General features: G+C 46.9%; 1 protein-coding gene across 2 annotated transcripts in view; it reads left to right on the forward strand.

Moving 5' to 3' along the window:
• Positions 1 to 81: 81 nt before the first annotated feature.
• The window catches only part of LOC142584876 (uncharacterized), a 36,146-nt gene continuing 9,995 nt past the window's right edge, over positions 82 to 26,232 (forward strand). The window contains exons 1-5 of one of the 2 annotated variants that reach the window (XM_075695195.1): positions 82 to 398; positions 4,296 to 4,643; positions 10,965 to 11,063; positions 22,812 to 22,959; positions 25,581 to 25,826. In XM_075695195.1, coding sequence (XP_075551310.1) covers positions 4,309 to 4,643; positions 10,965 to 11,063; positions 22,812 to 22,959; positions 25,581 to 25,826 — 828 coding nt within the window. In that variant the 5' untranslated portion in view covers positions 82 to 398; positions 4,296 to 4,308. Of the gene's footprint in view, positions 399 to 517; positions 613 to 4,295; positions 4,644 to 10,964; positions 11,064 to 22,811; positions 22,960 to 25,580; positions 25,827 to 26,232 lie in introns of those variants that run through there. The other variant, XM_075695194.1, reaches the window with a different exon arrangement.

Raw genomic sequence — 26,232 nt, forward strand, 5'->3', positions numbered from 1 at the left:
CGCAGGCTACGCATTGCCAAGCGCATCGAAGTGATCACGATGGCGTTGGCATGGCGCAAATAGAAATGCATGTGTAAAAAAAAAAAGTGTCTCGTTTCTTTGTGTTTGCTTTATCTGTACGTTCTGAAATAAAACTCGGTGCCACTGTGTGTGAGCAATGGTTTGTATCGCCCATATCACCTAAAATAGTCGTATTTGAAGGAATTGTTATCGAAAAATTGGTGAGCAGAACCACAGAACTTGGCAGAATACAACGAAGCGCCGAAGTTTCGCCACAGAACGCGTGCCGAATGCATGTGGGCTGACGCGCACTATCCTTGGTGCAAACGGAAACTTCTTGGACATTTAGTTGATATTGCCCTAACAGGCTCCTCTGGACGTGGTAACTTATGACTGTGGTGAGTGAAAGGAGTGCTTTGTAATCAATTCAGCTCTGTCCGTGCATACGTTTAACCAGCGTTTCGGGTGTCAAGCAAGACCCGGCTTCGGTGCTACAGCGCGCGAAGTCCGATTGCCACTCTGTAAACTTTTATGCGAATTCAGCAGCTGAGCGCGTGAAAAATGAACGCGCTTGGTTATGTTGCACCGCACTGCACAACGTTGTCGCCGTGTGTAAGTACAGTAGTAGAATTAAGACGAAACAATCGTGGAATAGCCGGCCCGCCTGCATACAAAGGCGCCGTTGCGTTCCATCAGCAAGTCTTCACATTCAATTTTCATGGTAGTGTGAGAAAAGAAAGATAGATGCGGCGAGTCTATCAGTTCGCATTACTGCCGCCCGATGTAGGCATCAGACCAGACCATTGATCGTGCAGGAAAGAGATCACGCGCTGGTAATTGAAGGTGCGTACTACGTAATGTGGTAGCCCAACAAGTAATGTGGAGAAACGCGCGATTGCTTTTTCCACGCGTGTCAGGTATTGTTTTTTTTCATTTCACATTTTGGTTGCATATACAGCCTGCGCATGTATATGAAGCCGTCGAAGCTGTGTAGAAATTTAGAAAAATAAAACTAGCTTTTTTAGTGGTGCGTTTTTCCTGGCACGGAACGCATGACGAGCAGCATAAATCGGCGTCCCGCTAGCAAGTTCGGAAAACTTGCCAGCATACTGCGCAGTCAGTTAATTTTGGTCTCGTCTGTTTGATCTATCACTTAAATATTTTAACCGCCAATCCTCCGGGCTTAGCGAAGAAACGAAAGTTGCTAAGGTTCGCTGGCGCGAGTGCTATTCGAGTAGTTTGAACGAGCCCGTTTGTTCACAGACGCCATTTTCAGGCACCAAACTAGAGCTGTCGGCCCCATGCTAGTATTTACAGTGTCATGGCCGCTGGCATTGTAATGCCCCGTTCACACGGGGCGATTTCGATCTAGACTGACTGCTTTGCGCAAGCTGCCAAAGGTAGCCCATCACGATCGAGCAATGAGATCCCGATCAGGCTCGATCGCTGTCGCAAGTGCCCCGTGTGACCGGGGTACAACTTCGAATTCTAGCCTCGGCTCATGATAAATAGCGGTTATGACTACCTACAGGAACCGTCATAGATAAATCCATTTGAATTGGTAGAATATTTGTCAATGTTTGCCCCCATTCTTCCTTCTCCTGTGCAGAGTAGCAGGTCGGAGCGTGCTGGCTCAGGCAAACATCTGCCTTTCCTATAATAAGTTCTGTAATAAGGCCTGCCTTGAAAAAAAGACAAGTCCATTTGTAAAAAAGTTGGCTCCTGCTTTTACCTTGTTCCCGTTTCGCTCGTCGTCTTGAATTGACATCTCCCGCCTTCCCAGTGTTATCCCTATAATAAGTTCTGTCCCTTGTGGCATATAGTCACTTGAGGGCATTAAATGATTCTCTCTATAACAGAGTCACCGTCACACTTTAAGACATGACTTGTTGTTGATTGAGAGGCAGGGCACAACTGTACCAGTTCGTGGAAGTATAGTTCTTGGATTTTAGAGGCTGATCATAAGGCCTGTAGATGGTAAGAGTACCAGTGCCACCACTGGTACATGTGGAGTATCGTTTCATTCGTGTTAGTTTCCATTCTCACAGGATAACAATTGAATGTGCCAGGTTCAATAGTTTTTATTCACCCTACAGCGATCGCTTAATTGGATCGCCTGCGTGCTAGGCTTCTCCCTCAGAGAGAGAGAGAGCAGCTGGACTGGCAGTAGTTACATTGCCTCTAACTAACTTCACAGTTAACGACATGTGTCGTTAAACAGCCAAAAAGCGGTATCCTTCTATTTGGCTGTCGGCAATGCTTGGCACACCCAGGAGTTTTGATTGTGCTGGCATGTTACATTGACATGGCAACATTGACTTATGGATGCGTGATTAGTTGTGGCAAAGGGCCTCATATGGGCTATGTCCTGAATGACTGGAGCTTTTAGTGATTGCGAAAGTTCTAGCATTTGCTGGATGTTGTTGTGTCAGTTGAAGAGAAGCCCTCATAACCTCCTGATTATTGTAACAGAGAGAGTGTAAGAGTGGGGTTGAAGATTAATATGCAGAAGACAAAGATAATGATGAATAACCGGGCAAGGGAACAATAGTTCAGGATCGCCAGTCAGCCTTAGAGTCTGTAGAGGGGTATGTTTACCTAGGTCAATTATTCACAGGGAACCATGATCATGAGAAGGAAGTTCATAGAAGAATAAAAATGGGTTGGATCGCATACGGCAGACATTGTCAGCTCCTGACTGGAAGCTTACCATTATCATTGAAAAGGAAGGCATACAATCAGTGCATTTCACCGGTGCTGACATATGGGGCAGAGACTTAGAGACTGACAAAGAAGCTTGAGAACAAGTTGAGGGCTGTGCAAAGAGCGATGGAATGAACAATGCTAGGCATAACTTTAAGAGACAGAAAGAGAGCGGTTTGGATCATAGAGCAAATGGGTATAGATTATATTCTAATTGTCATTAAGAGAAAAAAATGGCGCTGGGCAGGTCATGTAATTTGCAGATTAGATAACCGTTGGCCCATTAGGGTGGCAGAATGGGTACGAAGAGAAGGGAAGCACAGTAGGGGACGGCAGAAGACTAGGTGGTGCGACGAAATTAGGAAATTTGCGGGTGCCAGTTGGAATTGGTTGGTGCAGGACATGGGTAATTGGAGATTGCAAGGAGAGGCCTTCGTCCTGCATTCAACATAAAATAGGCTGATGATTATTGTATGTCACCGCTCTTCCAGAAACTCTGCCTTGATTTTGATCTTAATGTTATTGCTTCATGACTGCTTGCTAAAAGATTGTCACAAATGCCTTTGAAGTGTGCCCAACAGTGAAAAAATGATAATTTGATTCCCTGATAAAATAACACCCAAGTACACATGGTAGGTCGACAGTCTCACTTGCAACTGAAGTTGAGAAAAAGAAAATGATTTAGTGCTATCATAGTGAAATACATAGAAAGAGATACAAACTCTAATGATAAGATAGAGATGTTAGCCTGGCTGACTGCACGGCATGCTACTCCAAGTGCTGGGTGATAAATATTTTATACACAGTGATTACAGGAATGAAGAAATAGCACATACAGTCACAGACACAAACAATAAAGATATTCACAAGTTTTTTCCACAATGGCAAAATAGGCGGCCTCTTCCTCAGCACTGGCAACATCAACGGTTGTCCTTGCACAGCAAAGAGATCCACGCACGTTTGAGGAATTGGTGACATCGATATTAAAGGCTGGTTGGCAATATACGAGTATGTAAGTAAAAACAACCGATGGGACAATACGGTCATGTTGTTGAATGTTATATTTCACTTACAAGGAACAGTAGAGGTTTGGTTCGGGAATCATGAAGCTGAAATTGGAAGTTGAGATTCCTGCAAGCAAAAGATGCGGGATCTGTTTGGAAAGGCTATTGGTTGCATGGCCATAGCGAAAAAGGCGCTGGCGTCACGTGCTCAAACATCTGCGGAGCACTACCTTTGTTATATACAGGATATACTGGCCCTTTGTCGCAAAGCGGAAGGCGACATGACGGAGTCAGGCAAAGTGGGACACGTCTTAAAAGGGATAGATGATGCATTTAATCTGCTCATTTGCAAGGACTGCAATACAGTCAACTCCATCATACAGGAGTGCAAGCGTTTTGAGAACGCCAAAAGACTATGCATTGCCCATCACTTTATCCGTCTGATGAGCGGTGGGTTTGGTTACCACTTATGGCAAGTTGTCGTTTTGCCCACTTAAATTTTCTTTGCCTAAAGAAGTATCTACAGAATGCTAATCACATTAATAGAGTGATAGTGATGGTGAATGAGTGTCGTGCCCGCTTTTGCAGATCTCGTGAAGCAATGGCGCACTCCACCAATGTGCCCAGCACATCATCAGTCTCTGTTCCACGAGGGAGTGAAGATGACCTGGTCTTCGATCTTCCAGCTGACCTGCTTGACTTGTCCTTTGACTTGCCGCCGGATGAAGCAAATCCGTCGGACTCCACAGCTCGCGATGAACCTGGACCATCCGGTGTTCAGCCGCCGGCGCCCAAGCAGCCAAAGCAACGCAAAAAGAAAGGCAAGCACCGACCTGTCATGCCAGTGCTGCGTTCAAGCCGTGGCCGGGACCTGAAGTTCACTGTCCGGTTCAAGAGTGAAGGGTTCAAGGATGATGACACGCCGTGGACAGTCACGTGAGTGGGCACTCATGAGGCTTGGTCAGTTCAGTCCTGTCCAAACTGTGAAGCAGCCAGCATTTGCACTGGAGTAGTGGCAACAGAACAGGCAACAGATATAATCGGTCGATGCATCATGGCTTGCGTTTTTTTGCTGCATCAGCAGTAATCACATTTTTTTCATCACCCAGACAGAAGTACCTCTGTTACCTCTGTTGCATCCCCTGATACCTCTGTATGTCTGTTATCATACCCAGAGCACATTTAAAAGAAATCATTGATGATGTGCTGGCATTGAATTCTGCTGTTCACTGCTGACTGCACACTGCTTTTCTGCACAAAACGCTGACAACTGAAGGCGCTTTGTGAGCACTTATGCACAGATTTAAACAAAAAATTAATTCTTAAACAAAATTTGTTCTAAGGGCAGTGCAGCTGCTAACAATATTTCTGCATAATTTATGTTAACCTTTTAATGCGATGTTCTTTAGTATGTTGTTGGGAATGATCCTGCCTCAACGAAGTGTGCAAATTGCACTTGTTTTTGTGCATGCAAAATCCTAAATTGATTGAGAAGGAAGCTGGGTGCACTCAGGAGAGTATCTTAGTACCGGACAAAGTGTGTTGCAGCATTCTCTCATACTGGGTCATCAGTCTGTATAGGTTCATTGCATCTGATAGCTGGCACCATTGCCTGCGCACAAATTCAGACGGCTGCATCATCGGCAGCTCGTGAAGAAATTTACAGTTTCAGCCAGAGCTTGAAGCAGTAAATAGCTATGGCTAGTGTATTATTATTTGCTTGAGACTTTGCGCAGAACAACATTTGCAACAGAAAGATACTAGCTATTACTTCCTCCTTTCTTTTCTAACCCTTCGATGCTGGTCTATTATTGTCTTCTTTTTCTTGCTAGTAAGCAGGCACTTGCCACAGGGAAAAAAAAAATGCAGTTTGATGTTTCCGAGACCCACAAGGGTTCCTTGTTCACAAAAAGCGAGATAGGCTGGGCCGTGCCTTGTGTATGACAACATGTATGTGGGCCATGCCAGTGTGGACCATGCCTTATGTGTATATAAGCCATGCCCCAACATCTTTCCCTTTTGTGAACAAAGAACCTGTAAGGGTCTCAGAATGCTAGAAACATAGTTCTTCTTTATTTCGATCCCTGTGTTATTATTGTATTTTGCATTATACAGAGAGTGTTGCACTCATTGCATTGAAAGGCGGCGCAACTCCCATTTTCACATTTTGTGTGACGCAGCTTGCCAGAGTGTTGGTATTGAGACATCGTTGGGTTCGACATCAATTGAGGTGTTTGCTTATTTCTCTTCAGTCTTGTGTTTATGACTTTGGCATGATGAGCATCGATACTGACACGAAGTTTCACAAAAAGGATAAATTCTCATCCTTATGAGAGAAGCATGAACCTACACAAGAAACCCACAGGGGTTTCCAGAACATTGGGGTTTCTTACAATCATGTAGAGGGAAAAGTCATGACTCAGTGCTGTTTTATTCATGCGAATGCTGGGAAAAAGAGGCTCTTAATTCGCGTCTTTCTTAGAGAGCCAGGGCACCTTAGACACATGTCTATTGAGTGGTGTTGCATCTGTCAAGATGGTTTAGCATTAAAATGGCACGTAAAGCAGTAGTTTCGTTATTACTATGTAAAACATTGTAATTAAGACCTAAGTGTTTTACCAAGGTGTGCAGTTAGAATTATACTTGAAATGTGAACAGTATGACTAGCAAGTCGCTATATTTGCAAAATGAATGAGACATTCTGAGTCGATTGTGAACAAGGTTTGATATTATTTTCACTTTCTCCATTTTCTAGTGATAATTTAAGCAAGCAAGAAATGCAAGATGTATTTTCTAGAGATCCAAGGCTTTTTTATGAAGACCTAATTTCAAAGAAACCCTTTTTTTGCACACTCGTTACCACATTTTAGGCCAAGCCATATTCAAGACAAGTCCTAGTATTTCCATGTTTTCACTGTGCCTTTTAACTCATTCACAAAAAGGAGATTATTTCAGGAGGAAAACTGAATGTAATTTAGAAGTAATGGCAAACATAGAGTAACTTTTTTGTGACCATGGGAAAATTGGTAGTTTTTGGGTTGTCTAGGAAATATTTTTTTTCCTGCCACAGAAAATGTTTGATGTTAAAGTGTATGATATAAAATTGTAGAGGAAGGAGTTATCTTTCCGACAGTATCAATTTCAAAGAACATATTTATTTAAAATAGTATGAAAGGGGTTCTTAAAAAATGTAACAAAGTAAAAAACATTGATAAAAACATCAATGCTGCTTTGCACAAAATAAGCATAAAAAAAATCGATATATACATTTTCAGCAGAAGGGCCATATGCAATAACCTCGCAAATATAAGCTCTAATAAAGGGAAAATCAGACATCCACCTGTTTGTAGCAAATGCTACAAAGGAAACCCATACGGGTTCCTCGAAAGAAAAGCCTCGTAGTTGAAGGAAAATTGGTCCTTGTCCGGGGCTCGAACCTGGGACCACCGTCTTTCTGGGGCAGCCGCTCTACCATCTGAGCTAACGAGGCGGCTAGACGAAGCCGAATTTGTCAACAACTCGAAGCAAAGGCAACAGTTTGTTCTCTCCACCTTGCAGGTTCCCGCAGAGCTATTACGTCAAACTGTTGCCTTTTCTTCGAGTTGTTGACAAATTCGACTTCGCCCTGCGATCTGCTAGCCGCCTGGTTAGCTCAGATGATAGAGTGGCTGCCCTGGAAAGGCGGTGGTCCTGGGTTGGAGTCCCGGACCAGGACGAATTTTTCTTCAATTGCGAGGCTTTTCTTTCGAGGAACCCGCATGGGTTTCCTTTGTATCATTTGCTACGAACAGGTGGATGTCTGATTTTCCCTTTATTAATTACTTCGCTCCACCTTGCAGGTTTCTTCAGAACTACTACGTCAAATATAAGCTCTGTGTTTACAAAATTTTTCTAGATGCATGGGAAAACATTAGCCTTAGTGAACCACCGCACCCTTCGAAGTGCTGTGTGGCAATATGGAGTGCGATGCCAAGGTCCACTTCTATCCGTTAGTTCCATCGTTCGGTCCTGCCCGAATGCTATTGACACCCTGCAGATAATAATTGTGACCTTTAGAGCATATAGGATATACTTAGGTCAATGTGCGGCAGCGATGAAATGGTCCGAGAAGAAAGTGAAAATCACCAGCGGGTGCCTTTTGACGTTTCGGGGTGGTTTGACACACTTTCGCCGTCTGTACTAAAGTCTGACGAATCAGTATGTGATTCGTCAGTATGTGCTGCTACCATCATCCGGAAATTTGAGTCCAGGTGCATCGGAATCCGCCGAAATGCGTCATTTCCATGGAGTAGTGGCATGCAATGTTGATGCCATTTTTGAAACTATGAGAGCTTGTTACCCTGACTACGATGGCACTTTAAAAATCCTCACGCCTTAGAAAAGAGAAACACACAAACGAAATCGATAAAATAGTCTCTTTTTAAACCATTAGATGGTGCTAGCAGCTGTACAGCAGCACTCGAAGAGCGGCAAAATTTGAATTTGTGACCATCGATAATGTACTCTCGATGGAAATAGGTGTGGTCAGGAAAGTGTTAAGTAAATGCTGTTCTAACTCTTCAGTCAAACAAAGTTATGTGGTCGCCTGAAGTGATGACCACCATTCAGTAAAGGTCTGGCAGTTACGTTATAAAGTGGTGCTGCACTTCATTGCTAGCATGGTATGACCACGCTATGCTTACAGTGTGTTATTCCAAGCTAGCAACACACTAATGACAGAACTTTAATTTCTTGTCAAAATAAAACTTTCGGGTCTAGCATGAACATGCTGTATCATCTAGCAGCGCATCCATCAAGTCCGCGTGTAGTCTTTGAGGTGCGTGCTTCACCGGTATGTGGGAACACTGAGCATGCGAGCACATTTTGGAAGCCTTTGAGCTAGGAGCAAAAAAGTTGCCACACGTGAAAACGCCTAAAGGTAGTGATGGTGCTACTCCTTTGTTGTGGGAGCTTAAGAGGGCGTGCGGTTTGAAAGTTACTGTACATAAGGCTCACGGATTTCAAGAGGAAAAAAAAAAAATAAGAGGAAATGATCACCTGGGATGATCATCACGCTGGAAATCCTGGTGGCTGCCTCGATTATGTTTGCCGTTTTCCATGGCTCCCAGCAAACGTGAGAAGGGCAGACGAGGCGGTCTCGCACTAGACGGTGTCATCGTTCTGTGGGCGATGTCTCCGATGTCGCACCCTGCTTGGTGTTTGTATCGTCCAGCTTTAAAGTTGTGTGCAGAACAGCGCATTTATCCAAAACAGGGTCTGTGGCTCAGCTTTTGACATTGCACCTATTTGACTACTTGAGTGGAGGAGCCGATAATACATCGTGGGAACCCTCGAAGTGACCCCAACCCATACGACTGTGCTACAATAACGATAATGTTGGCATGGTTTTTGTAGTGTGTGTCAACTCGCGGCTACTGTGCTGCGTCAAGCGTGCTGTTATCGTTGTTGCGGGACATTACATAAACATGGATAATAATTCTTTGGATTTGGAATACTGTTGCAAGAAACTGTCGAGGGTGAGTTCATGTGTGCATAGTTTCTTGTTAAGAAATAGTCATGAATGTAGTCTGCAGTTGCCTAAAATATAGAATCTGTGCCGCGGTTCATTACAATTTCTTGGCTCTTTTATTCAATGGTTGTTAAAGTGTTGCTTTTGCCCTTCCGTTACCATCGACCAATATCAGCAACTGTCTGTTTCATCTTTTACCAGTGCTCGAGATGCAAACGAGCTTAACTTGTTTTCGCTTTCTATTGTCTACTTTTCTTTTTCCTTTTTAAAATTTAGTGAAGGTTCAATTTAGTTTCTTTACGTTGCCAATTAATTTGATATTTGCCTGGTTGTGTGTCATGAGAGCTGCAATAAACAAAGATGCATGCATTTTATCCAATTTTGTGTACCTGAAAAGCAGGTATGAAACCATAATATGTATCGTTCTTGTGCTTTCTGCATTTCTTGATGAAACAAGGTGAGTGTCGTTTTGTGTTGCAGTTGGACTTGATTGTTTTTGTGTTGGCACATTTTATCATGGAACGTCAGTAATTGCTAAGACAGACTATACACAAACAGTGTGCACAAGAAAACCACGTAGCGTGTACAATAAAAAAAAACAGTGCTGTGGTATGACAGGCTAGCCAGCTAATGGTGGCAGCATAGAAAAAAAAAAGAAAAATGCAAAAAGAAGGCAGGTCGATTGAAGCAGCCCCCCTGCCTTGCCCCAGTTTTCTCCCATGTGTGGCGCCATCTGGTGAATGCGCTGTGAACCAACAACCAGCGTTTCAACATCTGTCTCATCCAGAGGAGGATAGTCGGCGCTCCTGTCTCTCTTATTACTCTGTGCACTAGAGTAAGGAAACGGGAACAGCCTGAGCCCATTTCCTCAAGCATTCAATCACTTAAAAAAAAAAAGAAACGAACATTTTTGGACAGATGCATGCTTTTATGATTTGGGTGAGGTTGAGCAACTCAATTGGCCATAACCTGCACTTAGAAGTAGTAGATTATCAATTTATTAGCTTTGTGCACACATTACAAAGCTATTCATTGAAATGCATAGCCTTGGAGGCTTTTCTAAAAGCATCTGTTCTCTGAGAACTGCTGTAAAACTGGGTAGCCTTGAAAGGCAGTAAAGAGAGAGAGAGGGAGAGAAAAAAAAAAGGCATTCAAAACATGCACATGCTTCTTGCTCAGTATGCACTAATGCACACAGGCTGCTTCTGATCATTCTACACGCAATATTGAGGAGATAGCAGCAGGCAACCAGGCTACGTAATGTGCTTGTTGATGAAAATGGCCTAGGTAGATAGTGGGACATATACGTCGCACGTTTTCCCATACAAAGTGCTTGCCAGCTTTTAAATTTGACTTTTTGTTACTAATACTATCTCACAAACATGTAAGGACTGCGTGGTTGTAAGGAGTACTGCAAGCGCAGAGCTCAGGCTAGTTCTAGAGAAGGCCGTGAGATGCTGCCATGAGTTGCAGGGAAGCTGGAGAGCTGGCATGCCATCGGAGGGATAGCGGCGAATAAGCGACTGTTGGCGGGACGCACCGTGCGCGCGGTTCCTTTCTAATGTGCAGTGTGCCCGTAATGATTGAGACACGAAGTGATATTTCCTTCTGCTGTGTCCATCAAAGAACTAAAGCCTGCCTTATTTTTAAAAATTGTCTTTCATCAGTGCTTACAGCCCTTGAATGCATTCTGTATTCGACCTGTTGCTCAAGATCTGCAGGCTGATGTCGCCCAACTTACTCTGCAGGGAACGTAAGTGCCTGCTGGCTGCGCTGAAGGAGCACGGAAGCAGTGACGTCAGCAAACTGGCTAAGGCGGTCCGCACGCGAAGCGTTGCTGCAGTCAAGTGAGTTGGCCACGAGTCTCGCAAAAGAAAAGGCGGTTCACAGAAACTCTATTGTGCACTGATTCTGCATCATGCCGCTTTTGTGGCACGGTGCCCTATAGCGATTCAACTTGGTAAGCAGGGAGGAGCTTGTGGGGTTACAGAAATTTCAAACGCCCGGAGTAATTGCTCATTTGTGAGGGAAACATGTCTGGGAAAGTGACTGCATGTAATAGGTTGTTCACATTTCTTCAGAATCCTATTCCAGAGAAGAAGAAATGAAGAAATAAAATATAATATTAGCATTAAATTTCTCATACAGAAACAAGGTGCCTTCTAGGAAAGGATGAGTTACTGGTGAATTTCAGTGGCAGGTTCTGAGGGCTCGGCAAACTCTGTGAGTAAGCAGTTGGTTCTAGAATAGAATAAAGGCTCCAGGTATACGTTTGGAACAGCAAGCGTCGTTGGCAAACATGTTGGCTTGAAATTGTTCCCAGCATCACCTGCGTCTTGCCGTTCACTGCCAGCGTGATCCCCTTGTTTCGTGACACTATGAAGCATTATCGGGACGGCTGCCAACAAACTGCACTTTCCCCCACAAAATGGCATGATTTTTCTGCCAGAGAGAATTGGTAGCAGTGCTATGGACTGATGGACCAGTAGATTACGTTGAAGTTGCATGGCATTACTGCAGAGGCAGGCCAGTTGGTTAGCTTTGTTAGTTTGAAATGCAGGTTTGTTTACGTGCACTTACATAAAGGTGCAACGTGAACTTGCTCTGTAGTCTGTTTCTAACGATGGAATAGTCCAAGTGTACAATTTGAATCATGAACTGAACTGCTGTTGAGAACGCAGTTGAATCTGGAAATGGAACGAGGCGTTGTAGTTGTTTCGAAACTGTTCACGTTTAAGTCTCTGAACACTGTACAGAAACATGGTGGCAATTTGCACGTTGAGTCGACAATATTTGCACACCAATACAGGCAGTCGTTCCTTGCACAATAGTAAGCGTGTGCAATTGAATGCCTGTGGCGTCCATCCGGCTTCTGCTCCAATCCACCCACTACTTGCTCCAGTGCCGTGGTGTGTCCACTGGGGGCACTGTTGAAGCTCTCCCATAGCATTATGCAGAAGTTTCGTGACCAGGTAGGAAGTATTGAAGGACTCTGGTATATTACAGTCGAACCCACTTCTAAGAATATTGAAGTGCCAAGGAAATCCCATTGTTATAACTGACAAGTGTTATAGCTTATCGCTGTTTTGCACAAAAAAGGCAGAGGGGACAGACATCGAAACATTTCCATTAGACAGAAAGAAGTACATTCGAACCCATAGCATTGCCGGTTTTAACAGTCCTCGAATGTAACAGGGAGCAGCTGTGGTAAGCTGAACTTTTGAGTGTGTTCTATGGTAAAATAAACTGCTCACTACAATGTTCCCGTGCCACATTATTGGCTATAACAAATAAATCTGTCTACTGCGTGTTGTCTGCATCAAAAAGGAAAGGGACACGAGGTCCTGGAAAAAGAAAATAAGTACGAGCCACTATACCCACCCACGGGCTCTGCCAGCTCTCTTCCAGTCTCCTTTCCACCCCTCTGAGTCAACTTCACTGGCATCGGAAGGCTGAAAGGTATATATATATATATATATAGATAGATAGATAGATAGATAGATAGTGCAACTGACTGTGGTCGGCCCTGGACCACTATCAGTTGCACTTTGCAAGCTGTGGTGAACGCAGTTTCAGTCATGGATCTGGGACCTCAAAGAGGTGCGTTGTAATGCTAGTGCATTTTTTTCGCATTTGCCACTAAATTGCCACTTAAATATTTTTTTCAGGGATTTTGTGTCTTTTTTCTTTTTTTTTGACGGACACACCAAATAACCAGATTTGATTGTTATAAGCAATAACATGGCATGGGAGCATTGTGCTAAGCTGACTGTTGTAACATAGAACACAAACAAAAGTTTGCGGCTATTCATTGTTATATCCAATGTATTGTTCAGACCGGTGTTGTTATAAGTGGGTTTGACTCTAGACACAAATGTGTGTCACAGACCGGCGCCAACCATGTTATATATATATTTCTTTAGAGTGCGTTTTTCGGGCAGCCCGTTCCGAGGCTACGGGAAGAGGCCCCGAGAGAGGGCGGAGAGGACTGCCCAGGGTCGAGGGGCATCTGGAGATGGTCGGCTTTGTGAGCCGCGCAAGCGGCTGTTCTTCGGAGGCGGCTTCGCTGTCCCCTTCGACGGAGTCGGGGCTTGGCCGCGGTGTAAGATTACCAGAGTGGAGCAGGCAGAGCGCACGGTGAAGCGAGTTGGCGCCCTGTGTCCACTGTTCGGTCGCTTCCGCTGGTCGGGATCGCGGAGATGGCTGGGCCATAAATCGACAGTGCGCATGCTGTCTTCGGTGGCACCGAGAAAAAAAAAAAAACGCCCGTAAATAACCACTGGGCACAGCGCTGTCTTTAACCAGTGTCTTCCCTCCGCCAGCTCGTTAGCAGTTCGGTGGTAAGGGACAGTCGGTTGTAAAGAGGCAGCGAAGAAGGTTGTGTGAGTCTTTGCGGCGTGCGGGGCCGAATTCCTGACGGCGAGGCGCGCGCTTCATCGCACCGGGCTCGCCGCCTTCGAGCCATCGCCGCAACGACTGCCACACGAGCCGTCCCCGTTCTTCGCCGCGCTCTGATATGGTCTGTCCGCCGGCTTGTCCTCTTCTTCTTTGTTCTGTTAACTCTCAATGACTCCTGTGCCTCTAAACTCCTTTGTTTACTATTGCTGTAACCCTGCCTGATTATTGTATGTTCTGGTCGTGTTTCCAATTGTGCGTGCTTCTCGCCAATTCTGTTCGTTCCTACTTTGAGTTCTTTGTTCCCTTATTGTCCGTGATCAGTTTTGTGTATGATTAAATGCTTGTTATCCCCCTTCAACGGGTTGCTTCGTGATTGCCGACGCACCGATACACGGGCGCCTTGCTCGGGCTGACCAACCCTGAACAAATAAATGTTGCCTAAAGACCTCTCACTTGTAGGCCAGGGCGAAGCGTAAAGCGGACCCCTGTGTTCCGTCGGCTTGCGCCTGGCAGCCGGATCGGCGAGCGACTTGTAGGTTTTTGTGACAATAATTGGTGTCCGCTACAGGACTTGGTCAGCCGTGTGTCGGTGCTGAGGATCCGAAGGAACTCGTTTGAGGGGTCGTGCTAGTGGCAAGAAGTCCACTGTTTCTTTGAGCACGATGGCAGAGGCCGAGTTTGATAAACTCGTTGATCAGGGACGGAGCTTCGGCTTCGAAGGTAAAGAATTGTTTTCCTGGATAGAGCAAGAGAGAGCTAGACGTTGAGAAGAGTGCAATGCAGAACGCACTTGGCGGAGGGAAGAAGCTGAACGCGAAAAGGCTATGAGAGAGGAGGAGTCCAAATTAAAGCTCGAGACTGAAAGAGAAGAGTCCAGCTTAAGAATGGCTCTGCTTGAAAAAGAAAAGGAGGTGTTGTTTCTGAGGCAGCAACTCTGCAGTTCCTCGGAAACGGACTCTAGGTCCGGGTCCGAAGAGAGGGGGGCTATGCCGGGAAACAAAGTGAACCCGCACAAAGTTATGCCTGTGTTCAATGAGCAACGTGATGACCTCGACGCGTATTTGATGCGTTTTGAGCGCGTTGCTCGAGGTCAAGGTTGGCCACGAGACCAGTGGTCCACTGCATTGAGCCTGTGTTTGAGCGGTGAGGCACTGAGTGTCTTCAGTAGGATGTCCGCGCCAGATTGCACGGATTATGGAAAGTTAAAGCAAGCATTGATGCTACGTTTTAGAATGACCGAGGAAGGGTTTAGAGAAAAGTTTAAGGGTGCATCCCCTATGAACGGGGAAACGTGCTCCCAGTTTGTTACTCGGCTCAAGAATGTCCTTGAGCGCTGGGTTGAGCTGTCCAACACCAAGAAGGCATACGAGGATCTGTTCAAGCTGATGGTGAAGGACCAGTTCCTTTCAAACTGCGCGGCACCACTGGAACTCTTCCTAAAAGAGAAAAAAGATGCTACTCTTCAAGAAATGATAAAGAGCGGAGCATTACGTAGACGCTCATGGATGGCCGAATTTCGCAAGACGTCCAGCTGCGGGGAAAGAGCCGTCAGCTACAACAGATGCGGAACAAAGAGCTGAAAGGAAAGACAGGAGCCAGTCAGCTGTGCAGGTGAGGGATCAGGAGGTGCAGAAATGCTTCCTTTGCTCTCGTATCGGCCATCGAGCTGAAAACTGTCGCGTAGACAGAGCGGAGGGCAACAACCAACCTCTGAAATGTTTCAATTGTGGCAAAAGCGGCCACACTATGTATCGTAATCTGTATCTAATCTGCTCAGCATGCAGCGCGCTCTGTGTTCATGGCACGATACGCCCCCATGTGATAAGGGCGTTACCCGCCTGTTCACAACGTGTATAAAACCAGTGCTGAATAAACGCTGGGTCTCACTTTTGCCCAGCAAGTGACACACGACGTGTCGTCGTCTGCTCCACTCGATGCATGGTGTCAGGAGTGGGATAGCATGGCAATGCACTTCCTGCACGACGCGTGAAGACCAGCGATCCTGTCGCGGAAAATGGATTTCCTCAAAGCACCGGAGCCGCTCCTTACAACAGGCGACCTGCGCAAGAACTGGCAGCTCTTCAAACAAAGGTTTGAAATTTTCCTCACGGCGTCAGAGGTCGCAGAAAAGCCTCGGACTGAGTCCAAGAAGACAGCGTTGCTTTTGAGCGTCGCGGGCGCAGAGGCCATTGAAGTCTTTAACACCTTCACGTTTGCAGCAGGCGAGAAGAACGACGACTATGCCACAGTGGTGAAAAAATTTGATGAGTATTGCATTGCACAGACCAATGAGGTTCACGAGAGGTATATGTTCAGGAGAAGAATCCAAGCTGCTGGCGAACCAGTGGAGCATTTCTTACGAGACCTGAAGAATCAAGCACGTGCTTGCAACTTTGGAGCTTTGGCGGAATCGATGGTCAGGGACCAAATTGTGTTCGGGATAAATGACGACACGGTACGTGAAAAGCTCCTCAGGGACAACAACTTGACCCTGCAGAAGGCAGAACAAGCCTGTAAAGCAGCTGAAGAATCAGCAACTCATAAGGAAATGTGGAACCAGGAACACCAAGTGCATCCTATCAGCAGGACTAGCACAAGCCGCGAAAACCGAGAACAGACACGTTATGACTGCCGAAACTGCGGCGGAAAACACTCCCCAAGAAGGTGCCCTGCTTTTGGAAAAACGTGCCGGAGATGTCAGCGGAAAAACCACTTTGCCAGATGTTGTAAAGCGACGGCAGTTGTTGGCGAGTTGCAAAGCGGCCAAGACGATTTCGAGATTCTCGACGTATCCGCAAAGAATGTGTCCAGCAAGCATGACTGGACGGTGGAAGTCCAAATCAAGAACGTGGCAGTTCAGTTAAAGGTTGACACGGGATCGCAGGCAAATTTGTTGCCTTATGGATTATACGCCAAAATGAACCCACAGCCGCCCCTGTACCCCAGCAGCGCGATTTTACGCTCCTACGGCGGAGATGTAATCAAACACATTGGCGTCATGCGGGCCGAAGTCTCTTTAAATGGTTGCATTGCCATGCTGAGCTTTTTCGTGGCACGAAAGGGGCGCCAAGCAATCCTAGGACTTGAGGCGAGTGAACGCCTGGGACTGATTTCACGCGTGAACAGCGTGTCGCAAAACAGCTCTGAAGAAGTGGTTGCCAGCTTTCGTCACCTTTTCACTGGCACCGGCTGCGTCAAACGAGTATACCACATGGTGCTTCGCAAGGACGCCACGCCAGTGGTTCAGAGACCTCGTCGAGTGCCACTGGCTTTAGAGGAGCCACTTCGGGAGGAGTTGTCACGTATGGAACAAGCCGGAATAATTGCAAAAGTCACTGAGCCAACAGACTGGGTGAGTCCCCTTGTTATCGTACGAAAGAAAGACGGGAAGCTGCGAGTCTGCATGGACCCCAGGAAAATAAATGAGTGCCTCAAGCGCGAGCACTACGCGATGCCGAGGCGGGAAGACATAGAGGCCGAGCTGGCCGGCGCAAGAGTATTCACTCGCCTAGATGCAAACGCAGGGTTTCACCAAATTCCCTTAGATGACGAGACGTCTAGGATATGCACTTTTGCGACACCCTTCGGCCGCTATCGATTTTTGCGACTGCCTTTCGGAATATCATCAGCGTCCGAAGTATTTCAGCAAACCCTAAGTGAAATTTTTGACGCGCTTCCTGGCGTTAGAGTGTATGTCGATGACATACTCGTGTGGGGCAATTCCCAACAAGAGCACGACCAACGTCTAAGATCAGCGCTAGAAGCGGCAGAACGTGCGGGCCTTACGTTCAATCCAGCAAAGTGCGAGTTTGGCGTTCAACAAATTGAATTCCTGGGCGACGTAATAAACGAAGAAGGAATCCGTCCAAATGCATCCCATGTTGAGTGCATGTTGCAGATGGCACCCCCTAGTGATAAACTAGCAGTTCAACGCATGCTGGGTGTCGTGAACTATTTTGGAAAGTTTTTGCCAACACTAGCAGAAAGGACAACGCTTCTCAGAAGCTTGCTAAAAAAAGACACTGTTTTCGAATGGTCGGCAAATCACGAAAAAGAGTGGAGAGCGCTGTGCGACAGCCTTAGCAAGCAGCCCTTGCTATCAGTTTTTGACCCTGAAAAAGAAACCAGGTTATCATGCGATGCGTCACAAAACGGAATCGGTGCTGCCTTGCTGCAGTATCACAACGGTGCATGGAAACCGGTTGCGTACGCCTCCAGAGTGCTTACTGATACGCAGCAACGCTATTCACAAATTGAAAAGGAAGCAATGGCCATAGTTTTCGGCTGCGAGAAATTTCACCATTTCATGTATGGGCGGAAGGTTGTCGTTGAGACTGACCATCGTCCGTTGATCTCCATATCACAGAAGGCGATCGGTGACATGCCGCCAAGACTGCAGCGATTTTTTTTACGTCTGCTACGCTATGACATTTTAATGCATTATGTTCCAGGAAAACAGCTCCTACTGGCGGACATGCTGTCCAGGGCTTCCGTTAAGGGCGCAGCAGATAACGCAGACAACAACAACGACGACGTCGAAGTGCACGCAGTAAGTGTGGTTGATTCTCTTGTCAGCGAAACCATGTGGAAAGAACTGGCTTCCGAGACACGAAAGGACACGCAGCTCGCCGCTGTGCTAAAGCACCTGGAGAACGGGCAACCAATTGAAGGACCGTTCAAGCCTTTTGCCGCTGAGCTATCGGAAGTAAAAGGGGTTCTCTTGAAAGGCTGTAAGATTGTCATTCCGGCCAGTATGAGGCGCGATATGTTGGCCAGAACTCATCAAGGCCACATGGGAATTAACAAGTGCAAAGAAAGGGCACGGCGCCTGGTGTTCTGGCCAGGAATGAACACTGATATCGAGACGTTTGCACAAGCATGTTCTGTATGTAAAACGTACGCTTACAAGTTGCCGCAAGAGCCTTTGATTATGCGTCCGGTTCCAGACCAACCATGGTACCGCGTCGGCATGGACATTTTTAGCCACGCAGGTCGGTCCTACTTGTGTGTTTATGATGCCCTATCGAATTTTCCCGAAGTCCAACAGCTCGTAGACACTTCAGCAAAAACTACTGTAGATGCAGCAAGTGCCATATTTTCCAGATATGGCATACCTGTAGAGGTATGCACTGATAACGGGCCTCAATTTTCCAGTAGAGATTTTGCCATGTTCTCAAAAGTGTACGATTTCAAACACGTGACCTCAAGCCCGTATTTTCCCCGCTCCAACGGACTCGCCGAAAAGGGGGTACAAGTAGTCAAGAGAATCTTGAAGAAAACAACTGAAGCTAAACAAGACTTTTGGCTTGGTCTTCTCGCTTACAGGTCAACTCCACTGGAATGCGGCTGGTCACCAGCCGAAATATTACAGGGACGCTCGCTGCGAACAACTCTACCAACCGTTCAGGTCGGACAAAGCCGGCGGGTTGACAAACGCCAGCAAACAGACTACTCAAGAGGGCCACTCGCACCGCTCAACAACGGCGAAACGGTCAGAATAAAAGACACCTCATCATGGAGAAGAAAGGCTCGGGTTCTTCAGTCGTCTGGTCAACCAAGGTCATACGTTGTCATGACTGAAGACGGGCAACTCTTGCGACGCAACCGCGAGCATCTGCTGCCAACCAGAGAATCTTTTCGCCTTAGCGGTCCTCCTCACGACGACGAAGGTGTTTTTCAAGAATACGCTGCCCCTGCCAGCACACAACACGACCCAGAGGCGGCGCAAAACCCAAACAGCACAGCGAGCATTGTGCCGACAGTTCCGCAACAAGCAGCTGCTCCAAGGACTACAAGACAACGCAGACCACCTCGGCGCTTAATGTATGACGCGAACTTTCAACAAGTGCCGTGACTGTATTCAGTGCTCTGATCTTTGCTGTAGTTTTGGATGTGCAGTGATTCTTTAACTTTCTTTTTGTTCTCCCGAGCTAAAAGCGCTCCTTGTCCTAAGTTTTTTTTTTTTTTTTTTTTTCGTTACGAAGGGGGATGTATCGTAATCTGTATCTAATCTGCTCAGCATGCAGCGCGCTCTGTGTTCATGGCACGATACGCCCCCATGTGATAAGGGCGTTACCCGCCTGTTCACAACGTGTATAAAACCAGTGCTGAATAAACGCTGGGTCTCACTTTTGCCCAGCAAGTGACACACGACGTGTCGTCGTCTGCTCCACTCGATGCACACTAGTTGGAAGTGTTGGCAGAAGGGTCCAAGCAAGCCACAAGGCAAGGCAGAAGAATCGGCGTCGTTGTGCATTGAGAACGGATACGTTGAGCTGAAGAATGGGGAATAGGTCCCGGTCGTTGGCGTGGGCCTGACAGATGAGCCCGTAAATGTTAATGAGAAACTTCCAGTAGTCACCGGGGTGGTTGGTGACCAAAGGGTTCGGGTGCTTAGAGACACTGGATGCAACACAGTGATAGTAAGGAGGAGTCTGGTCAAGGATGGTGACCTCATAGGGTCCAACTCTCCCGTGTACCTCCTCGATCGGTCGGTTCTCCTGCTTCCAGAGGCTTGGATCAGCGTGGACACACCTTATTTCAAGGGCCGCCTTCGGGCGAAGTGTATGAAGGATCCCCTTTATGACCTGGTACTCGGCAACGTTGAAGGAGTTAGAAATGCCGCCGATCCGGATCTCGACTGGAGATTGGATACGATGGCCGCGACTGTGCCCTCCTCAAAAGAAGTACAACCCTCAAGGAGTATTAGCGCTGAGCAGGAGTGCGACACTGCTGGAGGCGAGCGCTCGGCTATCGCAGACTTGGATGGTGACCATGCAAACGCCGTAGTGACGAGATCGCAAGCTCGTGAGAAAAGACCGTTAAGGGACCTTTGGGTGTCGGAGGATTCAGATAACGTAAGCCGGGAAAACCTAATCAAGGAGCAGACTATATGAGTCGGATAGACTAATTCGCGGAGGCATGTTGTTATCACTGTATAATGATGTTTGTTTTTCTCAACGTCAGGGCTTCTATGTATCCATGCCACTGACGACCTCATGCAGTGTTCTGTATTATGTTCTTCCATGTGTTCTGTATGGAGGCATTAGGTCTAGCTTTGTGCAGCTATGATATAATACGATGTGGTTGCTGTCTTTGTGCCGTGCGTTATCATGTGCTTCTTAGTATGGACAATACTGTGGACTTCGCGAGTGCAGTGGGTGCGCGTCAGCTGACAGTGCCAGAGAACTGACAGTGCCCATGAGACTGGGTCCAGATCCTCATGCCATTGGGATTGGACTATCTTTTTTTTTTGGACAATGCAACCGTGAAGTGTGCATATCCACCTGTGCGTCCGTAGATTCTACACTAGTTTTGAGAGTACATTCCTGCTCTGACGTTCGACGCTCATAGGTTTCCTGTTGTTATTGTGTGTGATTTGTCGCTGGCCTGTGGCTAGTAAAATATTACGCTGTAATATTCTTGAGCGGGAAGCAGTGTCACAGACCGGCGCCAACCATGTTATATATATATTTCTTTAGAGTGCGTTTTTCGGGCATCCCGTTCCGAGGCTACGGGAAGAGGCCGCGAGAGAGGGCGGAGAGGACTGCCCAGGGTCGAGGGGCATCTGGAGATGGTCGGCTTTGTGAGCCGCGCAAGCGGCTGTTCTTCGGAGGCGGCTTTGTCCCCTTCGACGGAGTCGGGGCTTGGCCGCGGTGTAAGATTACCAGAGTGGAGCAGGCAGAGCGCACGGTGAAGCGAGTTGTGCGCCCTGTGTCCACTGTTCGGTCGCTTCCGCTGGTCGGGATCGCGGAGACGGCCGGGCCATAAATCGACAGTGCGCATGCCGTCTTCGGTGGCACCGAGAAAAAAAAAAATGCCCGTAAATAACCACTGGGCACAGCGCTGTCTTTAACCAGCGTCTTCCCTCCGCCAGCTCGTTAGCAGTTCGGTGGGAAGGGACAGTCGGTTGTAAAGAGGCAGCGAAGAAGGTTGTGTGAGTCTTTGCGGCGTGCGGGGCCGAATTCCTGACGGCGAGGCGCGCGCTTCATCGCACCGGGCTCGCCGCCTTCGAGCCATCGCCGCAACGACTGCCACACGAGCCGTCCCCGTTCTTCGCCGCGCTCCGATATGGTCTGTCCGCCGGCTTGTCCTCTTCTTCTTTGTTCTGTTAACTCTCAATGACTCCTGTGCCTCTAAACTCCTTTGTTTACTGTTGTTGTAACCCTGCCTGATTATTGTATGTTCTGGTCGTGTTTCCAATTGTGTGTGCTTCTCGCCAATTCTGTTCGTTCCTACTTTGAGTTCTTTGTTCCCTTATTGTCCGTGATCAGTTTTGTGTATGATTAAATGCTTGTTATCCCCCTTCAACGGGTTGCTTCGTGATTGCCGACGCACCGATACACGGGCGCCTTGCTCGGGCTGACCAACCCTGAACAAATAAATGTTGCACAAAGACCTCTCGCTTGTAGGCCAGGGCGAAGCGTAAAGCGGACCCCTGTGTTCCGTCGGCTTGCTCCTGGCAGCCGGATCGGCGAGCGACTTGTAGGTTTTTGTGACAATCTGTCTGTAACAAACTGAACTTCTATGATTTCTTCATTGGCTCAGACAATTTTGACAGCAGTCTAGTCTGCTCCTCTGAGTGGTCTCCAATCACCAACTGTTCCGTATCTGCCATAGAACATGCAGCCAGGAAAAAAGAAAAAGAGTCCTCGAACTCTGTCATTGGAATTCACCACTAGCAAAGCGCTCTGAAAAGGATAGCATGACCTGCATTTTTCTGAGTGTTATAGTCCAATAATTTGATGCTTGGATTACCAACCTTTTCTGCTCTTTCCCTGAGACATAACCCAGACTCCTATCTGAGGCAGATTTATTTATTTATTTATTTATTTATTTATTTATTTATTTATTAGGTGTCTACCATAGATCAAAAATAAAAAAAGTTTCGTTGTCGTTAGGGTAACACAGAAGCAATAAAACGTATCGGAGGGATGTGAAATAACTTTGACGTCTCTCTGGGGTTTCTTTTATCATGCAACAATATTTATGTGTGCAAGTGTATTGGCATTCAACTCCTGTTCAGACGCAGCCATTGTGGCTAGGTGTACAACAACACACCCTCTGGCAAAATGGACTGGCTGATGGCTCGGGTGTTACGGTAGTGTGTATATTTCTGAACGGACCATTTGTTTTCTGCTTCTGTGAATGCTACAATTTGAGTGGATGTCGGTGAAGCTTTTGTGATCCTCACACAGCCACTTCTTGTTGGAGCGCCGCCGCTTGAAGGATCGCGTGGTGATCCAGGGCCCGGCCGGCAACCGTGCAGCGTACGCGGGCCGTGTTCTGCGGAGGGCACTGAACGTGATACGGCGTCGTTACGACCGCACAAAATTGCTCCCACAGGTGAGATGATGAGCTGAGCAGTTGTTTTTATTGCTATTTGGGAGATTTGCCACGAGGCAGAAGTAGTAAGAAGGAATAAACAAAGCGCACAAATCAAACGCAGTGTTTGGATTGTAAATCTGGAAGCTTGCTCGAGTTGGCGAGGTAGCTGTGGTAGCGTATGACACGAGTACACTCTTGCTGTCTGTGGCTGTTCGCCTAATGAAGACAAAGGGGATGTATGATGCCAACCTTTTGTGTCGTAGTGGGACATTCATTTGGGGGTGATTGGCCAAGAATGGGCAGATACCCATTGGCACATACCCTGTGTCAATGGTATGTGCTAGCCTAGTAGGCAATTTGCCAAGTGGCCGAAGTCTACTTGGCAAGGCAGCAGCCAACACCTGCACGTGGGCCCAAGTTGCCTGTACATATCCACAATTATCATGTTATCATGTTGTCCACAATTATCATATCCACAATTATCAATTATTATCATGATCAGTCAAGGCACTGAACATGATCTCAGAAGTAGCAACTCATCGAGTGTACTTGCCGAAATGCAAGATCGCTGTTCCGATAAAACAAACATAAATGAACATAAACAAACGATAGAACTTTGGTAACAAAGCATTGTACCTGTAAAAAATGACAAGCTCTTCAGCGCGCAAGCCCTGGGTTTTTTCGACGGTGCTGATCTGCTAGTTCGTCGAGCAGCAGGCTTAGATTAGTGGAGCACTAGACCGGCTATTGCCCGCACTATCCCTGCCTGAGATACGAGCTTATGTGGAGTCTTGAGATACGCGCTAATTCTGACATTGCCGGACGTCAGTTGTTTCGGATTTGCTGACTTTCCCTTGAACTAAAAGCCGATCAAAAATATTTCGGTTTCACTTCGAAACAAAAAATTAATAATGTTTCGGGTACGTTATCATTCCGGTCCAAAGCATTGTTTTGTTTTTTGTTCCATTCGAACGCGCTGTTAGGCACAGTGCATGCACAGTGCATGCACACCTCGACACCCATTATGGCACGAGGGACAGAGAGTGACAATTCACAGCCACATAAATTAGCAGCCACTTGGCTAACCAGATAAATGGCCTGCCTCTAATAGGAAAAGGCACAAGTCAACCATTGGCCACTCGTGGCCGCAAATCCCAGGTGGAGGGTGTCGGGCCGGCGCTTATAAAGGTCCTGGTGGTGCTGCAACCACGTGACGTCACAGGATGCGTCACACTCCTTTACGGGCGTTCTGAAGGAGCCGGATGAGATGGTGACTGCGTGTAACTTTCGTTGATGTGCAGAATGCAGGCGGCAAGGAGCAGCTCGCTCTGGGCAAGATTCGTCAATCTATAACAGGAGAAGGCACAAGTCAACCCTCTGCCACTTGTGGCCGCAAATTCCCAGTTAGAGCTACTGCTCTGCAAGCAGCAGCAGTCCTACCGTTTCTCGCAATGCTGGCTAGTGGGAAGTTCGGTGCCACTGGCCATGTGAGTCTAATAACTCTCTGTCATCATGTGTGAGGCCCCTCCCAACATGCGAAGAGACTGATTCCCGTCAGATGTCGCTGAATGTGCACGGGGGTGTGTGCTGTTTCGTATTGTGTGTGTTTGTGTTTTTTGTGAAACTTTGCGGGAACTCTTTTACCATTGATAACTATACTTCACAGCAAAAGCACCTGTTTATGAGGACAACACTTTCTTTCAATGACAAACCTGCTGGAAAAAGTGCATGTCTTTTGTGGTGCGGTGTACTGAGGGTTGCCAGATTTTCTTGGTGTATGTTTGATGGAAGAAGCCTCTCATTAGTTCAGTGAATCTGAGGATAATTTTGGTGCTGAGGAGGAATATGTTCTACCTTCTGAGGACCAGCAAATGTCCTCAAATGAGAGGGCTGAAGAACAAAGGGACGATGAGGAACTTAGACAGAAATGTTCTTGTGGTTCCTGTGCAAACTTGAAAGAGTGTTCTCCTGGAGCTGAACTTCAAAGTTTCGCAACTCTTGTTCTAGGGTAGCAATAAGGTTGGTCTTATGGCATTCCTTGAGTCATGCAAAAGCCATTGATGCCCTGTTTAGTGGCGTCTGAGGAACTGATATTTTGCAAACCTCTCAAGAAAAATAATTAAAGCGAGCTTGCAGGAAGTTAGAACCGAAGGTATAAACAAAAATGGACCTTATATTGAAAATAGGCTCTCAACATTGCATTTAGGTACAAGTTTTCAGCACCATAACTTGAAGAATAAGAATTTAAGAAAAATGTTTGGTCTAAGACTCATGTCTCCCTATCACCTTTGCTGCAAAACAAAAGCAGGAATGATAAGAATGGCATTGCGGCCAATGCTGACTTGGCTGAGAGGAACCAATGTGTTGAAAGGGAATGAGGAAAGTAAACATTACATTTTTTGTATGACCATTCATACTAAATTCCTTTCAGAAAGTATTTTCAGGAATACTTGGAATTCTTGCACCTTTCCAGAATCAGGGTTGGATGAGAGGTCCAAAGCAAAAATGTGTTTTGGACCTCTTTAAAGAAGCATTATGGTGGCTGTAGCATACACTGGTGTAACGCATGTGTCAACTGCATTGCTGGGGTACCGCATCACTCATTGGGCTTTCCTCTCCCCTGATGGCTGTGTGTATAGATAGTGGCAGCATGTGAGCGGCAGCCATTTCCGGAGCCCATGGAGGATTCCACTGGGGAGCTGCCGCAATTCGAGGACCTCTACCAGGTGATGCGCGAGTTGATGGAGAACCACGTTCCGGCCACCCTGGGAGAATGCGAGCTCTGGCTGCTGGGTCGTCTGCTGTCGACCCTTGGCACCATGATCGGGACGCTCGACCTGGATGCTGAGAAGGAAGCCCTGCAGAAGGCTCTGCTCTGGGCTGCGGTGAGTCCTGTGCTACCCTCAGTGACTCGTTCGGTCACACACGTGCACCTGCAGGCACATGCATTCACCTTCCTGTGTTTGGCTACCGGCAGGCAACAGACGGGACTGAAACGTGCTTCGAAGGCATGCACGAAGTGCAGGGCCCAGAAACTGCAAACTGAAAGACACTCTTGTTCAAGAATGCAATTCAGTTTTATTAGTTTCAGGTTTTTGATCATTCAAAGTTGCGTTAGAAAAACACATCGATGTTCTAGAAAAGCAGCCATGTGTGCTCAGTCGCTGGCTGCCTGAAAGAACACTGCTTGTGCACGCTGATTGAGGCAAAGGGAGAGAATTTCTGTTGACATTGACGCTCGCTTCCTGGCGGCATGGTACATAACAGGACAGTTCAGTTTCTTGAATCGAG

The sequence above is a fragment of the Dermacentor variabilis genome, chromosome 6 (genome assembly GCF_050947875.1).
Source record: "Dermacentor variabilis isolate Ectoservices chromosome 6, ASM5094787v1, whole genome shotgun sequence".
NCBI classification, from domain to species: domain Eukaryota; kingdom Metazoa; phylum Arthropoda; class Arachnida; order Ixodida; family Ixodidae; genus Dermacentor; species Dermacentor variabilis.